General features: G+C 44.9%; 1 protein-coding gene across 9 annotated transcripts in view; it reads right to left on the bottom strand.

The window, feature by feature from the left end:
* The window catches only part of BAZ2A (bromodomain adjacent to zinc finger domain 2A), a 35,848-nt gene that overhangs the window by 5,577 nt on the left and 5,682 nt on the right, over positions 1-24,589 (bottom strand). For 6 of the 9 annotated variants that reach the window (XM_045184716.2, XM_024576489.3, XM_024576487.3 and 3 more), the window contains 19 exons: positions 14,595-14,732; positions 12,441-13,031; positions 11,363-11,548; positions 10,532-10,750; positions 9,566-10,054; positions 9,361-9,421; positions 8,194-8,302; positions 7,941-8,042; positions 7,564-7,774; positions 4,960-5,060; positions 4,574-4,639; positions 4,162-4,389; positions 3,762-4,016; positions 3,171-3,385; positions 2,796-2,870; positions 2,403-2,583; positions 1,646-1,705; positions 1,310-1,454; positions 40-692 (listed from right to left, as the gene is read on the bottom strand). In XM_045184716.2, the coding sequence (XP_045040651.1) occupies positions 40-692; positions 1,310-1,454; positions 1,646-1,705; positions 2,403-2,583; positions 2,796-2,870; positions 3,171-3,385; positions 3,762-4,016; positions 4,162-4,389; positions 4,574-4,639; positions 4,960-5,060; positions 7,564-7,774; positions 7,941-8,042; positions 8,194-8,302; positions 9,361-9,421; positions 9,566-10,054; positions 10,532-10,750; positions 11,363-11,548; positions 12,441-13,031; positions 14,595-14,730 (4,083 nt within the window). In that variant the 5' untranslated portion in view covers positions 14,731-14,732. Of the gene's footprint in view, positions 1-39; positions 693-1,309; positions 1,455-1,645; positions 1,706-2,402; positions 2,584-2,795; positions 2,871-3,170; positions 3,386-3,761; positions 4,017-4,161; positions 4,390-4,573; positions 4,640-4,959; positions 5,061-7,563; positions 7,775-7,940; positions 8,043-8,193; positions 8,303-9,360; positions 9,422-9,565; positions 10,055-10,531; positions 10,751-11,362; positions 11,549-12,440; positions 13,032-14,594; positions 14,733-16,353; positions 16,432-24,589 lie in introns of all 9 variants that reach the window. The other 3 variants (XM_045184717.2, XM_045184718.2, XM_045184719.3) reach the window with 1 other exon arrangement.

Raw genomic sequence — 24,589 nt, 5'->3', positions numbered from 1 at the left:
GATGAAGTAAAGTGTATACTACTAATCTTGGCTACTTACTGGTTTGGAGGAGACAGGTAGCTGAGGGGAAGGAGTGGGCTGGTCCTCAGAAACTGCAGGGGGTGGTGTAGGGGCAGCATTGCAGGGTATCTGGGCTGAGAAGTTAAACCAGGGGGCTTGAGAATCAGTGTTGGATACTGCCTCTTCAGGCTCTGGCTCCTCTGGGGGCTGCGATGAGGTCAGATCCAGTTTTCCAGGGCTGCTATCAGGTGTGAGGACTGAACTGCTCAGCAGGGTGCCTTGGCTCTGAGTCTGGCTCAGCCAAGATAGGAAGGCTGACTGGCTGAGGTCATGCTGGCTCTGACCCAGAGACAAAAAGGAGCCTTCTGGCTCCAGGAATCCATTATGGGTTGGAGGATGGGACTGAAGCTGGGGCTGGGCATAAGCCTGAGGCTGAGGGTGGGGATGAGTATCGGGCTGAAGCTGGGCTTGGGGCTCTTCTGAACCCTGACCTCTGACAGGGGATTTAAGGTGCCTAGGTTGCATAGACCCAGGCTTAGTTTTCCGAGGTCGGCCTCTGGCCCGGGCAGGAGAACTGGTAGAGGTGCTGGATCCAGCTAATTCCCTCTTCAGAGAAAAGGGGGCTGGGTTGGGTGCTGAATGGGCTGCCGATTTCAAGGAGTCAGTTTCCTGCTTTATCATATCCTCAGGAACTGTAAAGAGAAGTAAAGAGCTTAAGACATACACTGACATATAAGGGGCAAGCAAGAGGCTATGTAAATGCAGGATATACACTTTCTTTTTCTCTTGGTCTTAATCCTTCCTCTTTGAGATTCTACTGGAACAACTTACATGCCAATGAACATGGTATCTGGGAAAGAAATACTATTCTCCCAAGTAATCAGCAGCAGCAGCATAATTGTAAGCTGTTTATGAAAAACCAACTATGTGTTAAGCACTATTCTAAGAACATTAACTAGTGACTATGGCAGGGGTGGGGTGGGGAGTGGGGTTTGAGGGGGCTAAATGGCAATGGAAAAAAAAAAGATTTTTTTTTAAAGGTACATTAACTCATTTTAAACCTCTCAATAGCTCTGTGAAATATACATACTATTATCATCTCAATTTTACAAATTAAGAAACTGAAGTATACAGCTGGTAAATGACAGAACAGGTAGGTAGGCAGTCTTACTCCACAGCCTGTGCTCTTAACCACTATGCTTTGCTGATTCTCATAAAATGAAAGACACCTGAAATGACTAGGCAGAGGAAAAGGAATTATTTAACTTTTGTTAGATAGGTATCAATTCAGGCTCCATGACACACCTACCTAAGCTCCCCTCTGTTCCTTCCACAAAGATACCAGCCAAATAGGGCAACACCCAGTAGCGGCGTCTGTAGCGGTCCTGACCCAAGGAGAATGCCCGAAGCATCTGGGATGAGTGAAGCAGCTTTTTGCGAAAGAAGAGCTGACGCTGGGTAGACGGTGGAAAAGGAAGATGAATAAAAAATAAATTTCCAGAGTGGTGACTTCACCCAGTATATGGGAGAAGAGTAATGGCTCTCAGCTTTACTATAAAATTGATACCATCTGGGCCCAACTCATTAGGTGACCAATTCTCACCCAGCCCCTATCTCCAGCTCCTGGAGGTTAGAATTCCAATACCTTGCTGAGCTTTTCTATCTGGCGTTCTAGCTCTGGGATGCTAGATGCTGTGACGTCAATCTGGAGAAGAAACAAGTGGACACCGAGAGAAAAGGAATTTTCAGATTCAAGAAAGAGAAATGCAGTTGACCCTTGAACAACAAGGTAATGGGGTGCTGACACTCCTGCCCCGGCCAAAAATTCACATATAATTTTTGATTCCCCTCAAACTAAACTATAATATTCCCTTGGTATCTGCAGGGGGTTGGTTCCAGGTTGCCCTGAGGATACCACAGTCTACTGATGCTTAAGTCCTTTATAAAAAATGGTGTAGAAAAATGCATACACTTGGACTCCCAACTGCAAATGGAAAACGTGTACTGTTTTTGAGCCAGTTGGTTGAATCTATAGATACAAAACCCATAGGTATGAAGGGCTGATTGTTTGTTTGTTTGTTTGTTTATTAAGATTTTATTTATTTTTAGAGAGGGGAAGGGAGAAAGAGAGGAAGAGAATCATCAATGTGTGGTTGTCTCTCACACGCCCCCTAATGGGATCCTGGCACGCAACCCAGGCATGTGCCCTGACTGGGAATGGAGCTGAAGACCCTTTGGTTTGCAGGTCAGCACTTAATCCACTGAGCCACCCAGCCAGGGTTGTATATTTATTTTTTAAAAATCTGCATATAAGCAGACCTACACAGTTCAAACCCATGTTGTTCAAGAGTCAACTATAACCCTTTTTCCAATTCCAAGTTTCCTTGGTCTGGGGCTAGTACCTCTCCATCTCTTCGACCCCTACGGCCATGGACAGCTGCTGTACTCTCCTCCTCTTCTTCCTCTTCCATGCCACTAGTCTCCTCCATGATTCGAGAGCTGCGCCTCCGCCCCAGGCCTTCCTCTGGCCCCTGGATTTCTGCCTCAGTCCTCCCAGTTCGCTTGGCCAGTGCAGTTTTCAGTCTTGAAATAAGAGATTAAGGGGAACTATGGTGAGGAATGTGATACTACCACAAAAAGACACCTGGAATCTAAACCATCATGAACCCTAAGGTAAGGCTCCCAGACCAGGGGAGGGACTAAGAGCATTAAGTTCCAGGCAAAAGTCCTGGCTATGCTTCACCCTTTCCTCCTTCTCTCCTCTCTTCGGACCCTACCCTCTGTCCCGTCCCTACCTCCGCAGCCGGCCTTCAACAATCCACTTGTTTTTCCTGTAGCTGGACATACTCTCCAGGGTCTTGTCAATCTCACTGCAGGGGAATAGAGAATGGGATTTTGAGGTAGAAGTGGCAGCACACATGAAGAAGGGAAGCTCAAGGGTAATGGAACTGCAGCTGAACAGGAAATTTCAGCTTAAAGCCTAAACTGAATGAATGGCAGATGAAGGCTTAGGTTCTGCCAGGGAAGGCACTAAGATTCAGTGCCAAGTCACTCCAGCCTCTCCAGAGCATGGCAGTGGACACACACCACCCAAGACTCTAGATGGCTACACCCCTCACCATCCCATCTGACCCCAGCATACAATAACCCTCCTCTCCCCTGCCCCTTACTTGATAATGAGGGTGGAGCCATTGAGCTCATGCACGAGAAAGGCGAGGACAGCAGCTTTCTGTTGGGGTGGCTGGGCCTGAAAAGGCTGGGTGCGCAGGCTGTCACAGAGGACTGGCTCCACTCCATATGCCATGAGGAAGCAGCGCAGGATTTCAGACACGTTGTCTCTTGTCAGTGGGATCTCCGACACCTTTTCCCCCAAGATCTTTAAGGACTGTTCGGAGGAGAGTACAATGTAGGTTAGGAGAAAAAGAGGAACAACTCAAGTTGTATGAATCTGGAATAGGAAAATACAGGAGAAAACTGGGGTTAAGAGAGGAAAAGAATGAAAGTTGCTTGGACAAGATGAGAGAGGATAAAGGAAAGGTGCAAAAGAAAAGGAGTAAAAGGAAAATGCACAAAACAAGCAGAGGGAGATCAGGAAGGAAAAAGAAACAGAAGACAAAAATAAAAGGACAAGAGAAATTACATGTCTCTTCACTTGTCCTGATCACTTTAGGGAGGGGCTTTAATGTGTCTAATTTAAAGAGAAAGCAAAACTGAGACGAAGCACTGTATCCCAGTTCTCCCAACCTGCCTTGGGACCTCACCTGACAATAGGAGGGCAAGCCAGGGTCATAGAGTGCAGCCTTCAGGAGCCGAACCAGCAGATCTTGCACCTCACCCACACAGTCGCCTTGACATAGGAGTCCCTCCTGCAGGACCCCTAAGCTAGGTACATCTTTGGCAGGGTCAAGGCCCAGCACCTTGCCGAAACTGTGCAGGAACTCCACAATGGTCAAGCAGTCTGAGAAGGCCTCACTAGGCAGGACCAGCCCAGGGATGCGTGAGAAGTCAGGCAGAGGCTGTAAGGATAAAAGTGGTAGGGGGTTCTGTCAAACAGATCGGAAGATAACAGTTTGGATATCTAGGAGGTCCTTCCTTTAACTGAAGCATCTTCACTCAACTGGCCCCTCCAGGACCCAGGACCTGTTATTCTCCCCTCACTACCTGATGGTCAGTCAGGCACATATCCTCTGTTGGCTTCTTCATCTCCTCCAAGATCATCTGCTGCCTCTGCCTCTCCTCCAAGCACCTCTGCGTGGCCAGTGTTTTATCTGCTTTAGAAGCTGGCTTGGTTTTGGCCATCTCCTCTTTTTCCTTCATTTTTACCTTCTCCTTCTTCTCCTTCTTGACTTTTTCCTTCAGTTTTTCCTGTTTTGTCTTTACCTTCTCAGCCTACCGACCCAAGGGAGAGAGGAATCAAGAATGCCACAAAGATTCCAGTCACCGCCATTCCTTGATCCCCACCCTCCCACCCCAGAGCCCAGAAACATGACTATAAAAAAACCCCCAACTCACACATGTCTTACAAAATCAGTTTTGTGACTTCAAAATTATACTTGTGTGTACATACACCTACCTTGGATTTCTTCTTAGCTTCCTTCTGCTTTAAGCTCTTGGTCTCTTGCTTCCTCTTGTTTCTGGCCTGTAAACCATAAGGGAAGTCATTTCTCCTCAAACTCTGAAAGCATCTCTGTTTGGGCTAGGATTCAAAAAAGACCAGGGTGCTGGGGAGCAGAGGTGAGAGTTGGGATAAGGGACTGGCAATGGATCATTTCTCACCCTGAAGATGCCTACATTATTCTTGAACAAGCTCAGTTCTCTAAATCAAGCCCCCTCAAATTCCAGGTTATCAAGGTATGCTTGCTACATGGAGGGTGGCAGTTATAGGAAAAGGGAAAAAAAGACAGAGCTGGTTGTTAACGGGCAATGATAACCCATTGTGTAATCTCAGATGTCCCTCACCTGCCCTTGGATAGTAGTCTGACACTCTCCACGTTGTATCTTCTGCTTCATCTTCTTCTTGATTTTACTCATCTTTGCTTTATCCTCCTCATTCAGTGTTTCTATGAGGGCAAAAAGAAAAATGAACAGCGAGCCCTGGCTGGGTAGCTCAGCTAGTCAGAGCATTGTCCTAATATACCAAGGTTGTGGGTTTGATCCCCAGTCATGGCACATATAAAAATCAATCAACAAGGGAGAAAAAAAGAACCAACCAATGAAAACATAAATAAGTGGAACAACAAATCTATGTTTTTCCCTCTCTACATCAATAAAAGAAAAGAGAGCCCTGGCTCTTTTTTGGTAAACATGGTAAAAAGGACATGAAAGTCATCTCCTCTGGTGTGGCTCAGTGGATTGAGAGCCGGACTGTGAAGCAAAGGATCACCAGTTCGATTCCCAGTCAGGGCACATGCCTGGGTTGTGGGCCAGGTCCCCAGTAGGGGGAGCATGAGAGGCAACCACACATTTAAGTTTCTCTCCTTTCTTTCTCCCTCCCTTCCCCTCTCTCTAAAAATAAATAAATAAATAAATAAATAAATCTTTAAAAGAAAAACAGGGAAAAACACGAAGAATGAGGCAAGCAGACCAATCTCTGGCATCCAGAGCAGCACATGCCTGTCACAAAGCTTACCGTACTTCCCAAGCAACCCCCTGGAGAATTAGAAGTTTTTTTTTTAAAGTATACAAAACAAAACGTTGCGGGCAGGTGATGTGGGAGAGGCACCTGCTATGGAAGTAAAACAAAGAACTCAAGTGGTATCTCCAGACCCAAAGCATCAGTCCCTGGAACAGACTGCACTGCTTTAGGGTGGGTCCTAGAGGCCACGATGGCAGAGTAGCCTCCTAGTCTATCCATCTCCCAGGCTACCTGACAAGGGCAGTAACCCACAGACTGATTTTAGAGCAGAGAAAGGAAACAGAAAAACAAACTGCCAGGGAAGGAGGGTGGCTTCCAGAGTTGGAAGCACTGATTAACCAAGAATGTGCAGGAAAGGACCCAAGATGTGTAATGGACATCTCAGCAGAATCAGATCAACACTGACATAGCTTTTGTTTACACTCAGTTTTCATGTCTTACTCCACAGAAAGATCTGAATTTCTTCCCCTTTGGAAGACTGAATATTGAAGTATGATCATGCAAATAATAGGCTGTTTTAAAATTGATGTTTTTGATCGTAACACCTACTCTATTCTGACATAGAAACACTATCACATCTGTACAACAACGCTCTAAGTCAGACAGATATTAGCTGCAGAGGTGCCATTACAGGCTTCTATCAAAATCTAAGTGACTTGCTCCAGGTCAAACAGTCAGAATCTGGCAGAACTAGAACTTTAGGAGTCAGAAGACTCCAAATTTTTTCAAATTCTTCACAGTTTATCAGGATAAATGTAGTATTTACTGAAAAATTAGACATTTCCCACCTGTCTATCCCACTAAAACAGTGCCAATTATCTTTTGGATTCATATTTGAATTCTCAACCTCTGTGATGATGGCAATCAGTAAAGTAAGAATGTATAACCCAAACCAGTAAGATAAGTAAGAAGCCGAAACATGGTAAACAGGACATGAAAGTCCTCTCCTCTGGGAACTAACTGCCCAGGGCTCTACTAGTGAGAGCAACTCAAGGAAGAAACTGGTTGTTAAAGAGGTACCACAAAAGTGCTGGGACCCTGATGCTACTTTCCAGTGAGGGGGAAGCAATTCAGATTCATTTTGACCAGACAATGTCAGTCATGCCCCTGGGAAACCCAGCCATTAGCAATTTATCACCATTTCAGAAACCTCATAGAGCAAGCAGAATCTCAGAGTAAGAAACACCACTGATAGTTACAAAATATTCACATGAATATAAAATACAGCACAGGGCAGCAATTTTCAAGTAGTGTGCTGCAAGAATTTTAAAACATGCAATACTTGACTAGTCAGGGGCACTGACCTCTTTTCCCTTAGATTGTCAAATAAAAAAAAATGGTAACAGCCCTGGCTGGTGTGTGCTCAGTGGATTGAGCACTAGCCTACAAACCAAAGAGTCAGCGGTTCAATTACCAGCCAGGGCACATGCCTGGGTTGTGGACCAGGTCCCCAGCAGGGGGCACATGAGAGGCAACCACATATTGATGTTTCCCTTTTTCTCCCTTCCTTCCCCTCTAAAAATAAATAAAATCTTAAAAACAAACAAACAAACAAACAAAAGATAATAGCCAACACAATAGCTGTCCAGTGTGAATAGATCAAAATTATACCTACTTTTTTCTCCTGTCAGATCAGCAAAAAATATATTTTTGGTGTGCTGCAGAATTTTAGTAATTAGTGTATGTATGCGTGCCATGAGATGAAAAAAAGGTTGAAAATAGCTGGCATAGGGAGTACAGCCTATAATATTGTAAAAACTATGTATGATGCCAGGTTATTACTAGAATTACCGAGAGAATCACTTTGCAAATTATATAATTGTCTAACCACTGTGCTGTATACCAGAAATTAATATAAAATACTGAATGTCAACTGTAATTGGGAAAAAAAAAAAGAGAGAGAGAGAGAGAGAGAAACACCACTGTACCTTGGGCCTCCAGTTTCTTCAGGAGGCGGTTGTCTGTTTTATTCAACAGCTCAGTGATTTTGACCTTGGGCGGTCGACCTCGACCACGTTTCACCTTGGGAACTTCCTTGGGCTTGGTCTTTTCGGTGTTCCGAGGTCGGCCCCGTTTCCCAGTAATTGCCTGAATCCTGGATGGGATCTCCTCTGCTGACAGCTGTATCCACTGCAAGCCCTAAAGTAATGAGGAAGACTGTTACAATGGGAGGGAGTCAGTGCAAGCTACCTGGTCCTCTGAACCATTCAATACCCTAGAACCTCTAAATCCCACAAAAGAAAGCTGCAGCTTGTCCACCAACCCTTTCTCAGGAACAAAGCATATTTAACACTTGGGTCTGTACCTCTGGTGTATCTCTCTCTTCAAAGAAATCTCCAACAGGCATACGGGGACTGAAGCTGAAGTGCTCACGGCGGACACTATGTACCACGTTGCGGTTCAGGTACTAAAAGAAGGAGATACAGTAGCATTAATAAGTCATAGCCCTACCAAGCTTTTGGCCAGCAATAGCACAAGCAGACAATGCCAGCCTGCTGCCACTGGACCCAAGAAAGGAGTCTGTACTTCCTTTAAAACGTCCACGAAAGCTACACTACCTTGATCACTTCTGGGAACTGTTTCATCCTCTTTCCACAGGGGCCATAATACCAGGTCTCCCCTTGCCATCGGTGGCTGCCCTTCTTGATTCGCACCTCTCTCCGCCACCTGCCAGAGAAGCACACGGGCCCTGCCGCCAGGTCACACCCCTACCCACTCTCAAGCCACCCAGGAGCCAAACCCACTGAGCAAATGACCCTCCCTACTTCTCTCTCACTAGAACTGCATGTAGATGCAAACACAGCATGAGACACAAGCTTACCTAGATGGCAGGCCTAAGCTCCACAAACCCCTCAGGGGACTCAAGGGAAAGCAATACACCAAACTGCACAAGCCCAGAAAGGCCTCCACCCCTCCCTTTACAAAGTCAGTGATACAAGCAGCCAGAAACCCCAATCACTGATGCCATTCAGGGCAATCACTAGGTTTCCAGTAAAGAGGATGAAGACCTACGGGAATAAAGGCAGAAATGACAGAGGGTGGGGGGAGGCAAGAGGTAGAGTAAACTCACTATTGATTCCATGAAATGACTTCGCAGGCCAGGGTTTACTAAAGAACTCTGTGTTCTGAGCAACAGATTATTCTAAGACTAAGCCTTATCTTTCTCTCAAAACTTTAAGCAGAACTCAGACTTGGTGACCACAAGTAGCCTAGAGGGGCAGGAGTGGGGAAGATCAGGAAGTAATTGATTCTTACAAGGCCTTTGGTGTCAGCTGGCTTGTTCATTCTGGTCACGTACTGTTCCTGCCCTTACCTCTCTGAAGAGCACTAAAAAAAAAAATCTCAATTCATTTGGACTAAGCCACTCCCCATTCACTGCATACAGGACATTCTTTAAGCATACAGGACAAGTCAGCTAATTTGAATATCTGAGCTGTAGGGTCACCAGCTGGGTTTGAAAACAGTAACAGCTGTAGCCCCCTCAGCAAAAAAACTGAGTGGCCACAAGATGAGGAGAGTATAGGTGAGGGAGGCAGACCCTGAGAGCAGAAGAAAGGAAGCCTATGACCTTCTTGAGAAAGATTATCACTGCAGATGACTGTCCTTTAATCCACACTGTCTAGCACGTTCCACCTCATCTCAGATGAGGAGCTCCCTTCCCTTCTTCCTAGAGTCATTCATTAAACTTGTCAAGGTCAATGCATATAGCAAACTAGAGCATTTACCCATGTTGGAGGGGCAGACGAACTTCTTCTGGGGTAGCAATCCGTCTCCTTAGAACATCACCTTGGGAGAAAAATAGGAGATACTCAAAGTAAGAGTTCAAGCAAAATACTGAAACAACAGGCCAGCAGGGAAGGGCTAAATACCACATGGAACAGAAACTTTTCCTGGAACTGGCTAGGGGTGGAACAGAATCTGTACACTCACCACCAGCAGTAGTAGTGACTCCTTCTCCAGTGATCTCTTCCAGGTCAGCAGTGGTTTCAGGGAAGCTACTGACATCCTTATTTGCCTGGGAGGCTGTTGGGAAGACAGCTGCAGGAGAAGCTGTAGTAGATGCTTTTGGGGAGGTAACCAGGGAGGCTGACAAGGAAACTTCTGAGGAGGTTGGTGGGAGGGCTGGTGAGGAAGCTGGAGAGACTGTTGGGAAGGCTGCTGGGGAGATTTCTGGGGAGGCTACCGGAGAAACTGCTGGGGAGACCTCTGCAGAGACTTCTGGGGAAGCTGCTGGAGAAACTGCCAGAGAGATTGCTGGGGAGGCTGTTGGTGAGACTGCTGGTGAGGCCACTGGATGTAGCTGAACAGTGGATGACTGGTCAGGGGCTGGCTGGGTCAGAGGTGGTGGGAAGTCTGAAGCCTGAGTCTCCATTTCTTCCTGTTCTGCATCACTACCATTATTCAGGTCAAAGCTGTTATCTAGAATGCAAAGAGACCGGATGAGTAAAGGAAAAAATGATGTCAAATAAAATAAAAGAATCTACTCAGTCAAGTAGATTGGACCAAGGTAAACAGGGTTACTTCAAGGGCTTTTCCCTAGTTATTAAAGAGAATTAGCCTTTGACTGTTCTCCCCAACCATTCATGAAGGATGAAGGTTAAAGGGCAAAGCTGCTGCTTCTGTCAATGTGTGAACACCTTTTACCTGGAGCCAGTAAGACCCCTGGCCTTCTTTTTCCTGCAAACTCCAAGTCTCACAAGTCCTTCTGGGCACAGGGCTGAAGTCAGAGTGGAGCAGCCTGTGCCTTTTTCAGTCCCACCCACACTATCCCAGCCCCCTTAGCTCCCAGAAAGGTACTTCCACAGATATCCCATCCCTAATGCCCTAACTATGGATCCTGTTCTCTCACCTTTTCCCAGGTTAAAGACTTTCTTTGTCCTACGTCCCCTCACTTACCTTGCAGCACAGACTCTCCAAGAACAGGTGGAGAGGTGGGGCTAGCAAAGATGGAGGCTGAAGTCTGACTGTCATCTGTCAGGAGGCTGAAGGCAGTGGCATTGTTGAGGGAAGGACAATCAAGGGCAGAGATCACAGGGCTGTCCTCAAGAGGCAGCTTGTCCTCTGCATCCATTAGCTCTGTGTCATCTATACCATAGAGTCCTCCACTTACGGGCTCTTCAGGGGGTAGAAAAATCAGAAAGCAAGATTTAAGAAATACTTGTCTGCATATAACTAATCCTAGTTCCCATAGTGTGAAGGTTCTTTCTAATAATAAATTAGGGAAATTTTATAGCCCCCTCATGAAAGAGTGAATTCACTAGACTATAGGGGATTGTAAAAGCTTGAAGTAGAAATGAAGGGAAAAGGCACTATAACAACCCACAGACCAGTACAAAATTCTAGCATCTATTATAAAATAGGCCTTTCTTACATGTCAGTGGGATAGAAGGTAATTGTTTACTGGCAAATGTTTTCTTCCTACTTAGTAAGAACCCAAACAGCCCAACTGTGTGGTAATAAGTCCCTATCCAGTGAATTACTAAAGCCCAGGGCTCTCGGCCAAAAGGAACATTGGGAGAAAACCTAGGAAATGAACCAATTCAGCTCAGAGTGCAGTTCGCCCAGTCAGGCCAGTGGCATGAGACTGTAGTCTATCACAGGAGTATATGGAGACCTCAACACCCCCTAATTCCCAAATCCTTCCCCTGCTTTAATTCTCTTCCAGGTAGTACAAGCTGGCTATCCTCTGCATGGTTAAATTTGAAGGGAGCCAGCCTCCAAACCTACCTGGTGCCAGGGTGTTAAAGGGCTCCAGAGAGACTTCACTGAGGATCGGAGTGTCTTCCAGTTGATCAGGAAGATGTGAAGGATCATCTAAGCAGCTCACTGTGGGGTCAGGGACCAAAACTGAGACTTCCTGGTGTAATGATTCCACAGAAGGGATGGAGCCATTGTAGCCACACATCTTCAGTTCTAGGAAATACCAGGAGAGAGCAGAAGTCAAAATCAGTGCCTTCCCCTGGTTCCTTTAGCTAGAGCAGGCAGGCAATCTTTGCTTAGAGAGATGTTCTTTCTTTCAACATTTATAGGTGCCAGTTCTATGTTAGATACTGATCATATCCAGATATTTTCAGTAAGCACAATACTTACTGAGTACTATTAACATCTTACAGCACATAAAGAGGGGGAAGAGGAATATGGGGTCTGAGACATGATTCCCACCATGACTGCAGCTATTTCTCCCATTCAATGGGAACAGGGAGTAGTAAACAGAGAAAGCATCCTGTAATTTTACAGGGTGGTCGCCCTTATACTTGGAATCAATAGCAAACTAGGCATTTATCTATTTAGAAGGAAAAGATGAAAGGGATGATCACATGTACCAATGCTTACAAAAACAAAAAAAGAAACAAAATTGTGATCAGACAAGCAATAGTATGCTCTACCTGCTTCCTTCCCACCTTTAAGTGTCAGTCACTACTAGGGCTCGGACCACTTTAGCAGCCAGTCCAGCCCTGCCACAGTCAAGTCAAAATGGCCTCAATGCCCCCTTCTAGTCCCCCAACCCTTCCCTATATTTTGGAAGAAGCCCTGATGCAGGGTGACTGTTGGGGCTGTTTCAGGCTCGCCCACCTGCCCTCTCCAGGCCAGCAGCTCTGCATGAGCTTGAAATAATTTGCACTCCCACTCACGAGCTGGTGCTGCTGCCACAAAACACCAGCTACTTGGCTCTGCTAATCACCAACATGCAAATCAGCCTCTACTGCAGAGAGCTGGAAAGACAAGTTTTCCTCACCTCAAAAAGCCACTGCCCCCACAGCCCCATTTTCCTTCTCCAGCCCAGCTTACAGGCCCACAGTTATACCTGGCTGCTCTTCTTCCAGCTCCAGGCTGCCTACCAAGCCAGTGCCATTCTCTGCCACGACTGAAGTCAGCTCCTTTTCTGCCTCATCAGGATGGATACCACGCCCTACCTCCTGGGAGGGTGCAAAAGTCTGGATGCTGGAGCCCAACATGGGAGAAGTCTGTGGGGAGGTGAAAAAACTAGGGGGTCCATTGGGCATCACCTCAAAATTCTGGTCAGGAAAGGAATCATACAGTTCCTGTGAGTCAAAGTTGAGCCCCATGGGACTCTGGGTACCGTTGGCCCAGAACTCTTGGCTCCCAGCCCGAAGGTTAGTGTTGTGACTTGGGGATGAAGGTTGCCGGCTGCCCCCAAGGATGCCATTGAGTGGGTATTGTCCTCCCGAGAACTGGGAGAGAAGGGGTGGGTCCTTGAGGTTGCTGCCAGGATTGGCAGATGGGTACTGTGAGTAGTTCCAGAGACAGTCGTAGGCCACGTTGGGGTGATGGAGGTGTGAGGTGCTAGAGGAGTGGGGAGCAGAGTTCAAAATCCCTGAAGTAGTAGTGTGAGATACAGTAGATAAGCCATTAACATTCACATCCCCATTCAAACCTGGCAGAGAAGGAGGAAAAAGGGTCAGTTACAGACATGTATGCAAGTATCTCTACCAACTCGACCAAAAGAATAACACTGAGTAGAAAAAGGGAAGGTGAAGGGGAGGGGGATTCCCCCTCTGCTATATTTATAGCTTTTTTGGTCTCCAGGGAACACCCAACACAGATGCTCCTGGATGTAAGCTTAGCAACTGCTACTGAGGCTGCTGAGTAGGGGGCTGGGGAGTTCTCCTGGTCTACCACAGGAGTGACCAGCAGGGAGCTGGCTGCTACTGATGCTCAGGGATTTTTATTTTGTTTAAATGAAGCTGTTTGCAAACGTCCTACAGTGACTTGCATTCTTTTTCATCCTCATTCTCTAGAGGAATTTTCCCCTACAGTGGCATGACTGAATTCTCGTGGTCCCCTTTTTCCCCAGTGCCTGTTTGGCCCCACAGTGGCACCAAAGGGACAGCCTCCACCTCATTGCCACATGCAGATCCAGCACTTTGTGCTGGGCTAAGAATAGAATTTGCAGTCACCACAGCAGCAAGATCCCAGCTCAGAAGGCTGGGATTGCCCCCCCCCCCATAAGGCACTGGAGAGTAATATGCAAGGGGGGGTGTGTGGGGGGGAATTTCTGCATGGCTAGTACTGCAGACTTCAGTTCTCAATATCAATGGCAACCTCTAGACTGGAGGACAATCAAATAAAAGGAATGAAAACATAAGGAAGCTAGGGGAGAATAGGTAAAACAAAGAGCTGCTAGTTACCTGCGACCCCCTTGTGGATAGGAGGGAGAGGTGGGAAGTATAAGCCTGTGGTAGTATTTTCTGTTGCAAGGAAGGAGAGAAGCATTTGGGCTTCTCTTTGCTTCCAAGCATAAAGTACCTGATACCCTGGCAAAATTAGAGATACTTGGCAGGGCCATGGTATACAGCAACTGGTAAGCCAAATCCAGGAAAAGACCTGATCCCTGCAATAACACATCTATCTGGAATTGATGTTTCTCTCTGGGGAACTTGGTAAGTAAGCATTAAAACTCTCCCCATCCCTATCTGCCATCCACAAGGATAAGGAGGTGGCACTAGCATCTGCCTGCTTTTCTGCTCCACAAACTGAAAGGCAAAACACATCCCGACCTTCACCCAACCCCTCCACCCCTCAGTCCTAGGTGTGGCTTCTCCAAATTCTAAATACAGTTTCTCAGAGGGCGGGACCTTTATCTCTCTAATGGGTTCAACCTGGTTATCAGAAGCAATAGCTACCTCACCACCCTCTGGCAGTAGCCAGGGAACAGGGCTGACAGAAAAGTAGGCTAAGATGAAAAAGCCAGTATATTTTTCTAATCGCTTCCAACCGCAAGTCAAGACTAAAAGTGTGGCTTCCATAACCCCCTAGAGCTTCTTCTTAGAAGCTGGATTTCCTTCAGCAGCTGGAGTTCTGAGGATTCACTCCCTTTCCCAGTGGCACAGAGCTGTTGTGGGGTAGCTGGCTCAGGGGGAACCAAATCTTGTCCCATCAATCTGCTCTAAAGAAATAATGTCCACTCCCTCCCCAGGCCATGTGGCTTCACACTCACTTTTCCCTTGCTGGGGGAAGTTCATGGGAGACCCGTTAGTGTAGAGGCCCTCCCCTGAGGAGGGAGAGGGTTTCAGTCCTGAGGCAGCAGGTGCAGGGGGAAGGCCAGTAAAGTTAAAATGGTCGTTGGCCTCCATTTCTGTAGGAGGGGACAGAGAAGGGAGGGGAAAAAAAAACTGGCGGTTAAACAAAGTTAAGTCACCTGGAATTTTCTACAGCGAATGACCGCTCCCCTCTATGTACTTACCCTTCTCCACCTAAGTACTAGGGGGAGGGGACAGGTTGGGAAAAAAAGAAAAAAAGAGGAGAAAGAAACATACTCATACTCTAGGCAATCAGCCTCATAGAGATAAAAAGAGTTAGTGAGAAAAACCAAGACATAAGCCTGCTGGAGTCTTCCCCCCTCTGTTAGCCCACCTTCTTAAACTCCTAGCCCAAGTTACCCTTCTATGTTAGATATTAGCCCCCTATTGTATCATTTAAAATTCTCCATCCTTTTGTTTCTTTTTCCTTCAAGGTAAGGCCAGAGACCCACGGAAGGCTCTCAAAGCCATCATTCTGATAGGAAGCCATGGGAATGGGGGTATCGGCCGAAAAGCATAATTGATATATATCCTGTTTTATTTATTATACTCAAGTTAAACAATTTCTACATTATCCTATCTATAGTCCTAGATATCTGAAGAAGATAATATTGTTACCTTAGTAAAGGGATTTGAAAAGAATACATTTCTTCCTTTCTTTTTTTTTCTTAAAGATTTTATTTATTTATTTTTAGACAGAGGGATAGGGAGGGGAAGAGAGGGAGAGTAACATCAGTGTGTGGTTGCCTCTTGTGCGCCACCCCCACTGGGGACCTGGCCTGCAACCCAGGCATGTGCCCTGACTGGGAATCAAACCGGTGACCCTTTGGTTAGCAGGCCAGAGCTCAATCCACTGAGCCACACTGGCCAGGGCAGAAGGCTACATTTCAGGAAAGGTGACCATAATGGCAAAACTGAAATATCCAGCAACACTTCTCTTTTTCCCTGGGAGATACCATGCTCTCCAAGAATACAGTTCAGAAAAGTATCAGAGGTAAAAAATTTATTAAGAGGGCATCCCAAAGAATATTACTGTTATATCTACTATGGTTCATAAAGTTCTGGTTTTGTGGCTTAAATGGAAAAGGTTATGGAGAGAATAGCTGGATATTTATACTTGTAAAGTGCAGTGGCTCATCTGAAGGTAGTAGGGTTAAAAAAGCTTTTCATTCTCTCCTTAATATGAAGTGATATACTAGTAAAGCCTTTGATAAGAATAAATTTTTCTTTGATAGAACAAAGAAAAGAGGGAAGAAAGAAAGCAGAGGCCAGAATTATTGGTAGTCTGACATCAGACACTTACAATGTATATACTAGTGCCTACTAATCTGGTATGTGAGGGACATGATCTGCATGGATACTAAAAAAGTAGCTCCTTGGGTTACTGTTTTTTAAAAGGGCAGATGAATTCAGGTAAAAAGATTTCTTTATCAAGTTCCCAAGATGAAACAGTAAGCTTATCTAGGTGGTTTTAAATAATCTCTTTTTAAAAAGAACCAGAAGCAAAACTTTTTTAAAAAATAAATAAACTGGTTAAGAATATATTATGTTCCTGAGTATTTAGTGGTCCCCAACCTTTTTGGCACCAGGACTGATTTCGTGGAAGACAATTTTTCCACGGACCGGGGTGGAAGGGATGGTTTCAGGATGATTCAAGCACATTATATTCAAGCTCACCTCCTGCTGTGCAGCCCGGTTTCTAACAGGCCTGGACCGACACACCGGTCTGCAGCCCGGAGGTTGGGGAACCCTGTGCTAGGTAATACAAATTAGACACCATTAGGTAATTCACAAATTTAACATAATTCTGAGCATGAAATATGAACCCTGTATAGGAGACGGCATGATAGCTGTAAGACTTTCCAGGCTAAATACCATAATTAGCTCTACTTTCATCAATTTTAACTAAAGTTTTCATTAAAAAAAAATTTAAATGTATTGATTTGAGAGAGAAAGGAAGAGGGAGAGACAGACTGAGAAACATCAATTTGTTGTTCTACTTATTTATGCATTCATTAGTTGATTCTTATATGTGCCCTCACCAGGGATCGAACCTGCACCCCAGGCATATTGGGAAGATGCTCTCTAACTCTTTAAGAGATCCAGCCAGGGCTTAACTAAAATTTAAAAAAACAAGAAATAAAACCAATTTGTGCCCTGGCCGGGTAGCTCAGTTGGTTAAAAAGCATCGTCCTGATATACCAAGGTTGCAGGTTAGATGCCTTGTGAGGGTATATACAAGAATCAGTCAATGAATGCAAAAATTAGTGGAACAACAACAAATGTTTTTCTCTCTCCCTCCCTCCCTCCCCGCTGCTTCTCTCTCTCTCTCTCTCTCTCTCTCTCTCAAACCAATAAATTAAAAACAAAAAATTTTTTAAAAGCTACTGCATTTTTTTGTTGATTTCAGGAAAAAAGTTTTTAGGATTGATTTTCCCATCTTCACTCTAAAATAAGCAGTAAACCTAAACTTGCTTTGCATCAATGAAGAAACTGGGTCTTTACAAAGACCTCAGGGTCCCCCAGGATTTTCCCTATAGTTAAGGCCACTCCTCAGCAGTAAGGGATCTGAAACATAAATATCATGAGATTAAGGATCCCTCTGAAATGAAAGACATCAAGGAGGAAAGTTTATTCACCAATTCTCTAGGTTAGTTAAGATTCCTTCCAAAGATTACATCACAGACCAAAGAGGACATTCAGTAATTCATTTCAGAAGTCCTAGAAATGCTATGCGTGGAGAGCCAATCTCATCTAACTCCCATCTTCGCTCTCCCTCAGGTTTACACACAGCCACATCTCCCCTGGTATGTTTCTGTGATACACACACCTTCTCTCCTACGTGTACCGGACTATAATCCTTCCACTCAATGATAGGCCACAGTTCATTTCTGTTTTATTTTTTTTTATTTCATTTCTTTATTTTTAGAGAGAGGGGAAGGGAGGGAGGAGTGGGAGAGAAACGTCGATGTGCCAGAGAAACATCCATTGGTTGCCTCTTGAACGCTCCCAGCTGGGGATCTGGCCCTCAACCCAGGCATGTGCCCTGACTGGGAATCGAACCAGTGACCTTTCAGTTCTCAGGCTGGCACTCAATCCACTAAGCCATACCAGGGCACTTTCCATTTTCTATTTGAATCCATGAGGAAAACCAGTGACCCTCTCTTCTCTGCTACTTTGGGAGAGCACAGCATTTCCTGTCTCATAAATTATAAACTAATAAGAATAAATGGATGGTTCACAGAAATCAGATAAGTAAAAGGAATGGGAAGTTATCTAGTGCCTGAGGTCTGTTTTCTCCAGTAACCTCTACTGAAGGGTCATCAGGACCACAATCACTTCATTTATCAATACAAGAGGCCTCCTAGAAACATAAAATACCCTTTACGCTATGCAGTGAGATCAGCATAACACTGTGAGCTGTAGTTCAAATCCCAGCTCTGCTAACACTAGCTGTGTGACCTTGGACAATCACTTGACATTATTGAGCCTCAGTTTCATCATTAGTAAGAACTTTAGTACTCACCTCCAGGGTTTGTAAGAATTAAATGAGAAAATCTACATACCTAGCACACTGTCACCAAGCAAGCACTCAATAAATGTCACCTGTAATTATCAGACAAAAAGGGTATACACTGCTTAGTTTTCAAAAAGATAATGAGGGTTTTTAAAAAGATAATGCCCTAGCCAGGTGGCTCAGTGGCTTGGAGCATCATCCCATATACCAAAAGTTTGCTTGATCTCTAGTTGGGGTGCATACGGGAGGCAACCAATCGATGTTTCTCACATCCATGTCTCTCTCAAATCAATAAACATAAACTCAGGTGAGGATTAAAAAGATAATCAGGACCAAAAGGTCAAAATATAAGTATAATTTAAACCATTACCCAGCCATACTTCATTTTAAGTAACTTGACTCTTGATTTCAGCTGTAACTTAAATATGAAATCACAGAATGGAAAAGCAAAGGAAATATGAACAGCTCCCCTCAGGAATAAACTCTGGCTTATTTCATTTGAACCTTTCCTATCCAAGATGCTATTTTTTCACAATGAAGACTGATAAATTATGCCCTCCCATCTAGAACTAGTAAGGACAACAGTAAAGCAGAGTGTCTCCCTTTGAACTAATAGGATTTTGGCCAAATGAAAAAAGAAATCAGTCTGCCCAAACCCCAGAATAGCAGACAGCTCCCATGACCAGGAAGTACAATCAGGCCAGAACCCAGCCCAGTCCCAGTAGTATGTAAATGGATCTCTTAAGAACCTCTATGCTTCATTTATATGAGTTAAAGGATGGTGGCCCTTAAGCTTGAAGCAGTAAAGCCCTTGCCACATGGCCAAATAGGCTGCTTTTCTCAGTTGTAACTGAAGAGTTACTACTATGTGGACCTCTGACATGGTTTTAACAGAAAAAGGCTGACAATGCACAACGTGTTGAAATAAATATTACAGATTTCAACACTGTTGCAGGTGCCCTGACCAATCCTAACAGACCTTTGAGGCTACCCACAGAAAAGCAAGACACATTAACACCATCCAGCTAGACACTTTGGCAGTCCCTAAAGCTCTTTGGTTCATTCTTCCCATATATACCAAAATTACACACATAGGTTTCTAATGTTTATCTTTACTAAACAGCAAATGCAAATTTTTCTATACAGTTAAGGAAATAAATCACCCCACTATGTTTTAGCTTTATTATTGTGAATGTTATGAAGAATATTTCTCAACTCTACACATCTCTGGATTTACCCACCATACTCTAATACCGTGCTTTCCAGTCAGGGGTGATTTTGCTCCTTGGAGGGGTATTAAGTAATGACAAAATGTGTATGTTACTGGCATCTAATAAGTAGAAGCTAATGGTGCTTCTAATGACCCTGCAATACACAAGACAACCCACAACAAAGAATCATCTGGCCCAAGATATCAATAGCGCAAAGAGTGAAACACCTTGCTCTTCTTATATAAAGGCTGCCCCATTCCTATCCCGCACCTTGGGGAAGTTCCAAAAGTTTTCACTGTTTCAAGGTTTCTGATGCTGCAAACAAGGATGGTTTCACTTTTATATCTAAAAACCCCTTCCCTGGCTAAGCTGTTTTTCCAACACTACTTACCAATACTGAGTTCCAAGTGCTAAGCCACAAAACTGACATGGCTTCTTCCGCATTCAACATAGCCAATTCTGACAGCCCTGATAACAATCTTCCCTCCAAACTCTGACTCAGAGGACAGCATATATTGACTGAGGCACATTCCCTCAAAATGTCCTTTTCTTAACCCCCTTTCCTAGGCAGACAGCAAAGCAGGAGGAAGATGATGAAAGAAGGAAGATTATACCAAGGCGGAAGAAGAGGAGAGAGCTACTCCAAGACAATAACCATGTCCAGGCCGCTCAAGAGAACACGAAGAAGAATAAAGAACATGTCCTTTATTCTAAACAATACAGGTTCTACATCAGCTGGATTCAAAGTTCTACCAATGTGACTCCAGCATCTAATTTAGTGCTAAGTACATAAAAAGACCAAATGAAATACATATTTGTTGAACCCACAGATTGAACAAATGAATAACTAGATCTCTTCTACCACCTTACTCATCCAATAAATGTGGGTTTTGCTCCTACTATTTTCAGAGAACCAATAAATCCAGCTTCATTCTTTGTAGAGATAACAATTTCTGGAGGAAGAAAGGCCCCCAAATCTTGACTGACTTCAGAGAGCAGTCCCCTGCAGAAAATAAGGCAAGGAAACAAGGAAGTACTGAGAATGTATAAAGGCCATAAATTTCAGCTCTACATTAGTAAAATGTTCTGCCTGATTTAACTGAATACTCAAGGCACAAAACAGATTTTAAAATACTTGCTGACTGAACAGATGAACCATATAACAATCTAAGCCAGGTGTTCTGTCACAGCTCTGGTCACTTTTCTGTCAGAGGACTAAAAAATGCCTCTGACATTGCAGGACACTAAAACCCACACTCCAGAGGTTGTAACGAGTGTATTTCTCTCTTTCAGCTCTGATTGATTCTCAGAAATTCAGCTCTAACAGTTAAGGACTCCACCCTTTCCTACAAGAAGGTATCTCCTCCCACCCACTGCCCCTCAAAACCTAAGTTGATCAGGCAGGTTAAAGATCCTGTTTGTTGAAGCAGGTTCTGAAGAGTCCCAGGAAAACAAAAGTAGTGAGACCACCTGTCTCTTAAAAACCTGTTAATAAATTTTTGTTTTATTCTGTTGATAAATTTTTTGTAAGGTTACATTATCCTTTTAGTCTGTAAAAATACCCTCTCTTTTTTTAAGGTTTTATTTATTTATTTTTAGAGAGGGGAAGAGAGGGAGAAACAGAGAAATATCAATGTGGGGTTGCCTCTCATGTGGCCCCCACTGACGACCTGTCCCGCAACCCAGGCATGTACCCTAACTGGGAATCAAACCCTTCGGTTTGCAGCCTGTGCTCAATCCACTGAGCTACGCCAGCCAGGGCACACAATTCTACTTTATTGCCAGTGACAAAATCCAAGGATAAACCCAAAATTCTTCAAAGCTTTTTGCTTTGCAGAATTTTATAAATTTCAAAATTATGCAGACTGATGCACTGGTGTAGCTCAGTTGGGTTGGGCATTGTCTCACAAAGCGGACGGTTGCCAGTTTGATTTCGGGTCAGGGTACACGCCTGGGTTGCGGGTATGGGCCCTAATCAGGACAATGTACTGATGTTCCTCTCCCTCTCTTCCTCCCTCCCTTCCTCTCTAAAAATAAATAAATAAAAATTTAAAAAAGTTATATAGACAAGACAAGCTGGTGAAAAATGGTCCTCCTGACCCATGTGTAAAAATGCTGATGAAGTATTAATCTTGGGCTAAGAAGTGTATGAGGATATCCATATCCCAAGAAACAAACCAGGAAGACTATTTGCCCCAGGAAATATCTCAAGAGTTTTATACTTCACTCTATGTCCTAAGACATAAAAGCTTTGGCTCACCTCACACGCCTCACCTCACACAAGGTCAAACATCACGTAATTTACTGGACTAAGTTCCACACTACTTTAACAGTACAAGAATATAGGAGACTGCTTCTGAGATGAGGTGATAAGAAAGGTCAACAGCAGCAAGACACAGCAACCTTAAGAAGCTTTTCTTCTCCCGTGGCAACACCTGATTCCAGAACCACAAGACTGCAAGATGAGCCTCTTGGGCATTCTAGGTTTCTGACTGGCTCTGAGGTCAGCCTACCTAGTTCTATCTATACCTCAAATGTTTTCCTTTAGAGAGTGAAAAGGGAGGAAAAAAGGTCAATATTGAGAAATTCACTCCTCTGATAGAAAAATACACCCATTTTACAAGAAGGCCATAGAAGGCTTGTTTCATTCCACTTTCTGATCAATCATATATCAAATGAAGTCAGTATCTACTTTCTCAAAATCAACTTCTATTTCTTTTAAAGAGTTCAAAGAGTGGTCTTTCTTCTTAATTCCTTCAACCTCAAACAGGAAAAATCAACTTACTATTCTGTCAGGTCACAATTTAAATAAACAAAGGTTGAAGAAAGGGGAACTTAAAGTCAGTGTCAAATCAACCCTATCAGAAAGCAACTTGAACCAACCAGTCAAGCAGAGGGACAAGAAAAAAAGAGGACGATGACATGGGACTTGTTTTTACTGTTTCCATAATGTCAACCCCAACAAGCCCCAGTGAAAAAAGCAATGATGTGATATCTTAAAACTGATGATGTGACTGCCACATAATCTTATGTCTGTATGTTCATATCTTGGACCTTTATTCTACGAATGTACAATTCGGGTGGGAAGTTTGTGACTGGAAAATAATGAGAAGTTTATTTAAATGCCAGGCTTAAGCAGTTTTCAGCATAGTCCAAATAATCACAGTACCTCATATCTCAAAATATAAAATCCCACCCTGGCTGGTATGGCTCACTGAATTGAGTGCCAGCATGTGAACCAAAGGGTTGCTGGTTTGATTCCCAGTCAGGGCACATGCCTGGGTTTGGGCCAGGTCCCGAGTAAGGGGCTCACAAGAAGCAAACACACACTGATGTTTCTCTCCCTCTTTCTCCTCTGTCTAAAATAAAGAAAATCGTTTTTAAAAACCTGAAACGTTAAAGAAAATATATATGTATATATATATAAACCAACTCATGGCCAACTCATCTCTAATAAAAGCCAGTGTCTAACGATGACGTGCCTGTGGACACAATATACACAGTCCATCACTATATGCTATAGTAGAAATCTCCTGGAGTTATCAAGTGGGAGAAAGGGAAAATCTAGACACATGACTGCACAGAACTGAGGAAAAGCTTACCACTCTCCAAAGGGCAGTAAGAGAGGTATCTTCTATGGGCTGAAGAGTAAGTCATGTGACAGCTAACTCCCCTCATTGATTCTGCAGAATGTAAACTCTCCAGCAACCTGTCAACTAACAGGCTTCCCACAGGGACTATCCTTAGGCTAGAATCACCAGTGAGGAACAAGCCCACCACCCTCACTGCAAATCAGTCTCCATCTTAACACACAAATCCTACTGTAGTTAAATCTTCCCCATTTCTTCCTCTCTTCCACCTCTTAGAATCTATCCTTCACCTCTGAAGCTCAGTTGCTCAGGTGCTCTTCAATACAGAAAATGTCATACTTAAGAACATATTGAGCAGGATTCCAAAAGCCACCCCTCTCATGCCACAAAAGATCCCAAGTCCTCCTGCTGAGGGAATTTGCATCATTTGTATTGAAAGTGCTGGTGGATGACTGAGTCTGCTACTCTATGACCTCTAGCTCAAGGAAAAAAATCAAGACAGGGAGACAGAGATGCTCTGGAGGGGGCTCAGGGTCAGTTGACTCAACCAGTGACTACTTCCAGTTGACAAATTAAGTTTCCAAAACAAAAAAAGGCGAAGAAAGGATTCTCAGACCACATGGTTGGCAGGATCTAAGCTTGCCCAGAGGCCTCAGAAAATGAAACCAAATCTGATTAAAATGGACATTTCAAAACAAGAGACGCAGCAGCAAACGCATAGCTGCCATTTCCCGGCCACTTCCTGCGGGAGGCTAGGGGGAGGGGCTGTTTGTGTACAGACGGAGGTGGTAGCTACCCGCCCCCCCCCACCCCCGTAGCCCTTCCAAGGATGCAAATCTCTCACTCCAGTAAATCCCACAAAGGACACTTGCTATTGGCATTGCCTTCCCCTGAAAACTAGGAACAGGAAATAAAGGGATGATGCAGGATTATCTTTTCAGCCACGGAAATGGGGATCCCCCTGGTGAGGGATCCCCCTTGGAAAGGTATCCTCCTTTATTCTTCCCCTCAGTATCTCAACCTAGCTCAAATCCGGATGCTTCAGCATCAGCCCCATCAACCCCGATCCTAAAGTGGGTGACTCTCCCGGGACTCGAGGGCCTGGAGCCAAGCAGAGCACCACTCCAGAAAGGCCCCTCCGCCCGGCCACGATCATGACAACGTGGGCGTGCGCGCACGCGCGCACGCACACACACACCCCGCCCCCGAGGGAGACACCTTGAGATCTCTGGAAACCCCTTCTTCCCTCCACTCACCGCTGCCAAAACGCCGCATCCCCACAAACGGGGCGGTTGACCCGCCCAGGGAACCCCCGCACCTCCTCTCTGCACTCCGGCAGTCCCCATCCCCACCCCCAACAGAGGAGGGGGAGCCCCTCCCGGGGATTCCACCCCGAGTCCCCCTCAGGAGTCATCTCCACCACCCAGGCGGCTTCTCTGCCGCCACCGCCACCGCCGCCGCCGCCGCCTCGTCGTCGTCGTCGTCGTCGACGCTTCCGCAAGGAGCCTCCACAGCTACTGCCGCCCCCACCGCCCCATCCGGGGTCTTTCACAGACCCGCCAGCCCCCTCTCCTCAGGGCGAACCCCCACACCCC

The sequence above is a fragment of the Desmodus rotundus genome, chromosome 3 (genome assembly GCF_022682495.2).
Source record: "Desmodus rotundus isolate HL8 chromosome 3, HLdesRot8A.1, whole genome shotgun sequence".
NCBI classification, from domain to species: Eukaryota; Metazoa; Chordata; class Mammalia; order Chiroptera; family Phyllostomidae; genus Desmodus; species Desmodus rotundus.
The sequence above is the reverse complement of the archived record's forward strand: the minus strand, read 5'-3'. Positions and strand labels throughout refer to the sequence as shown.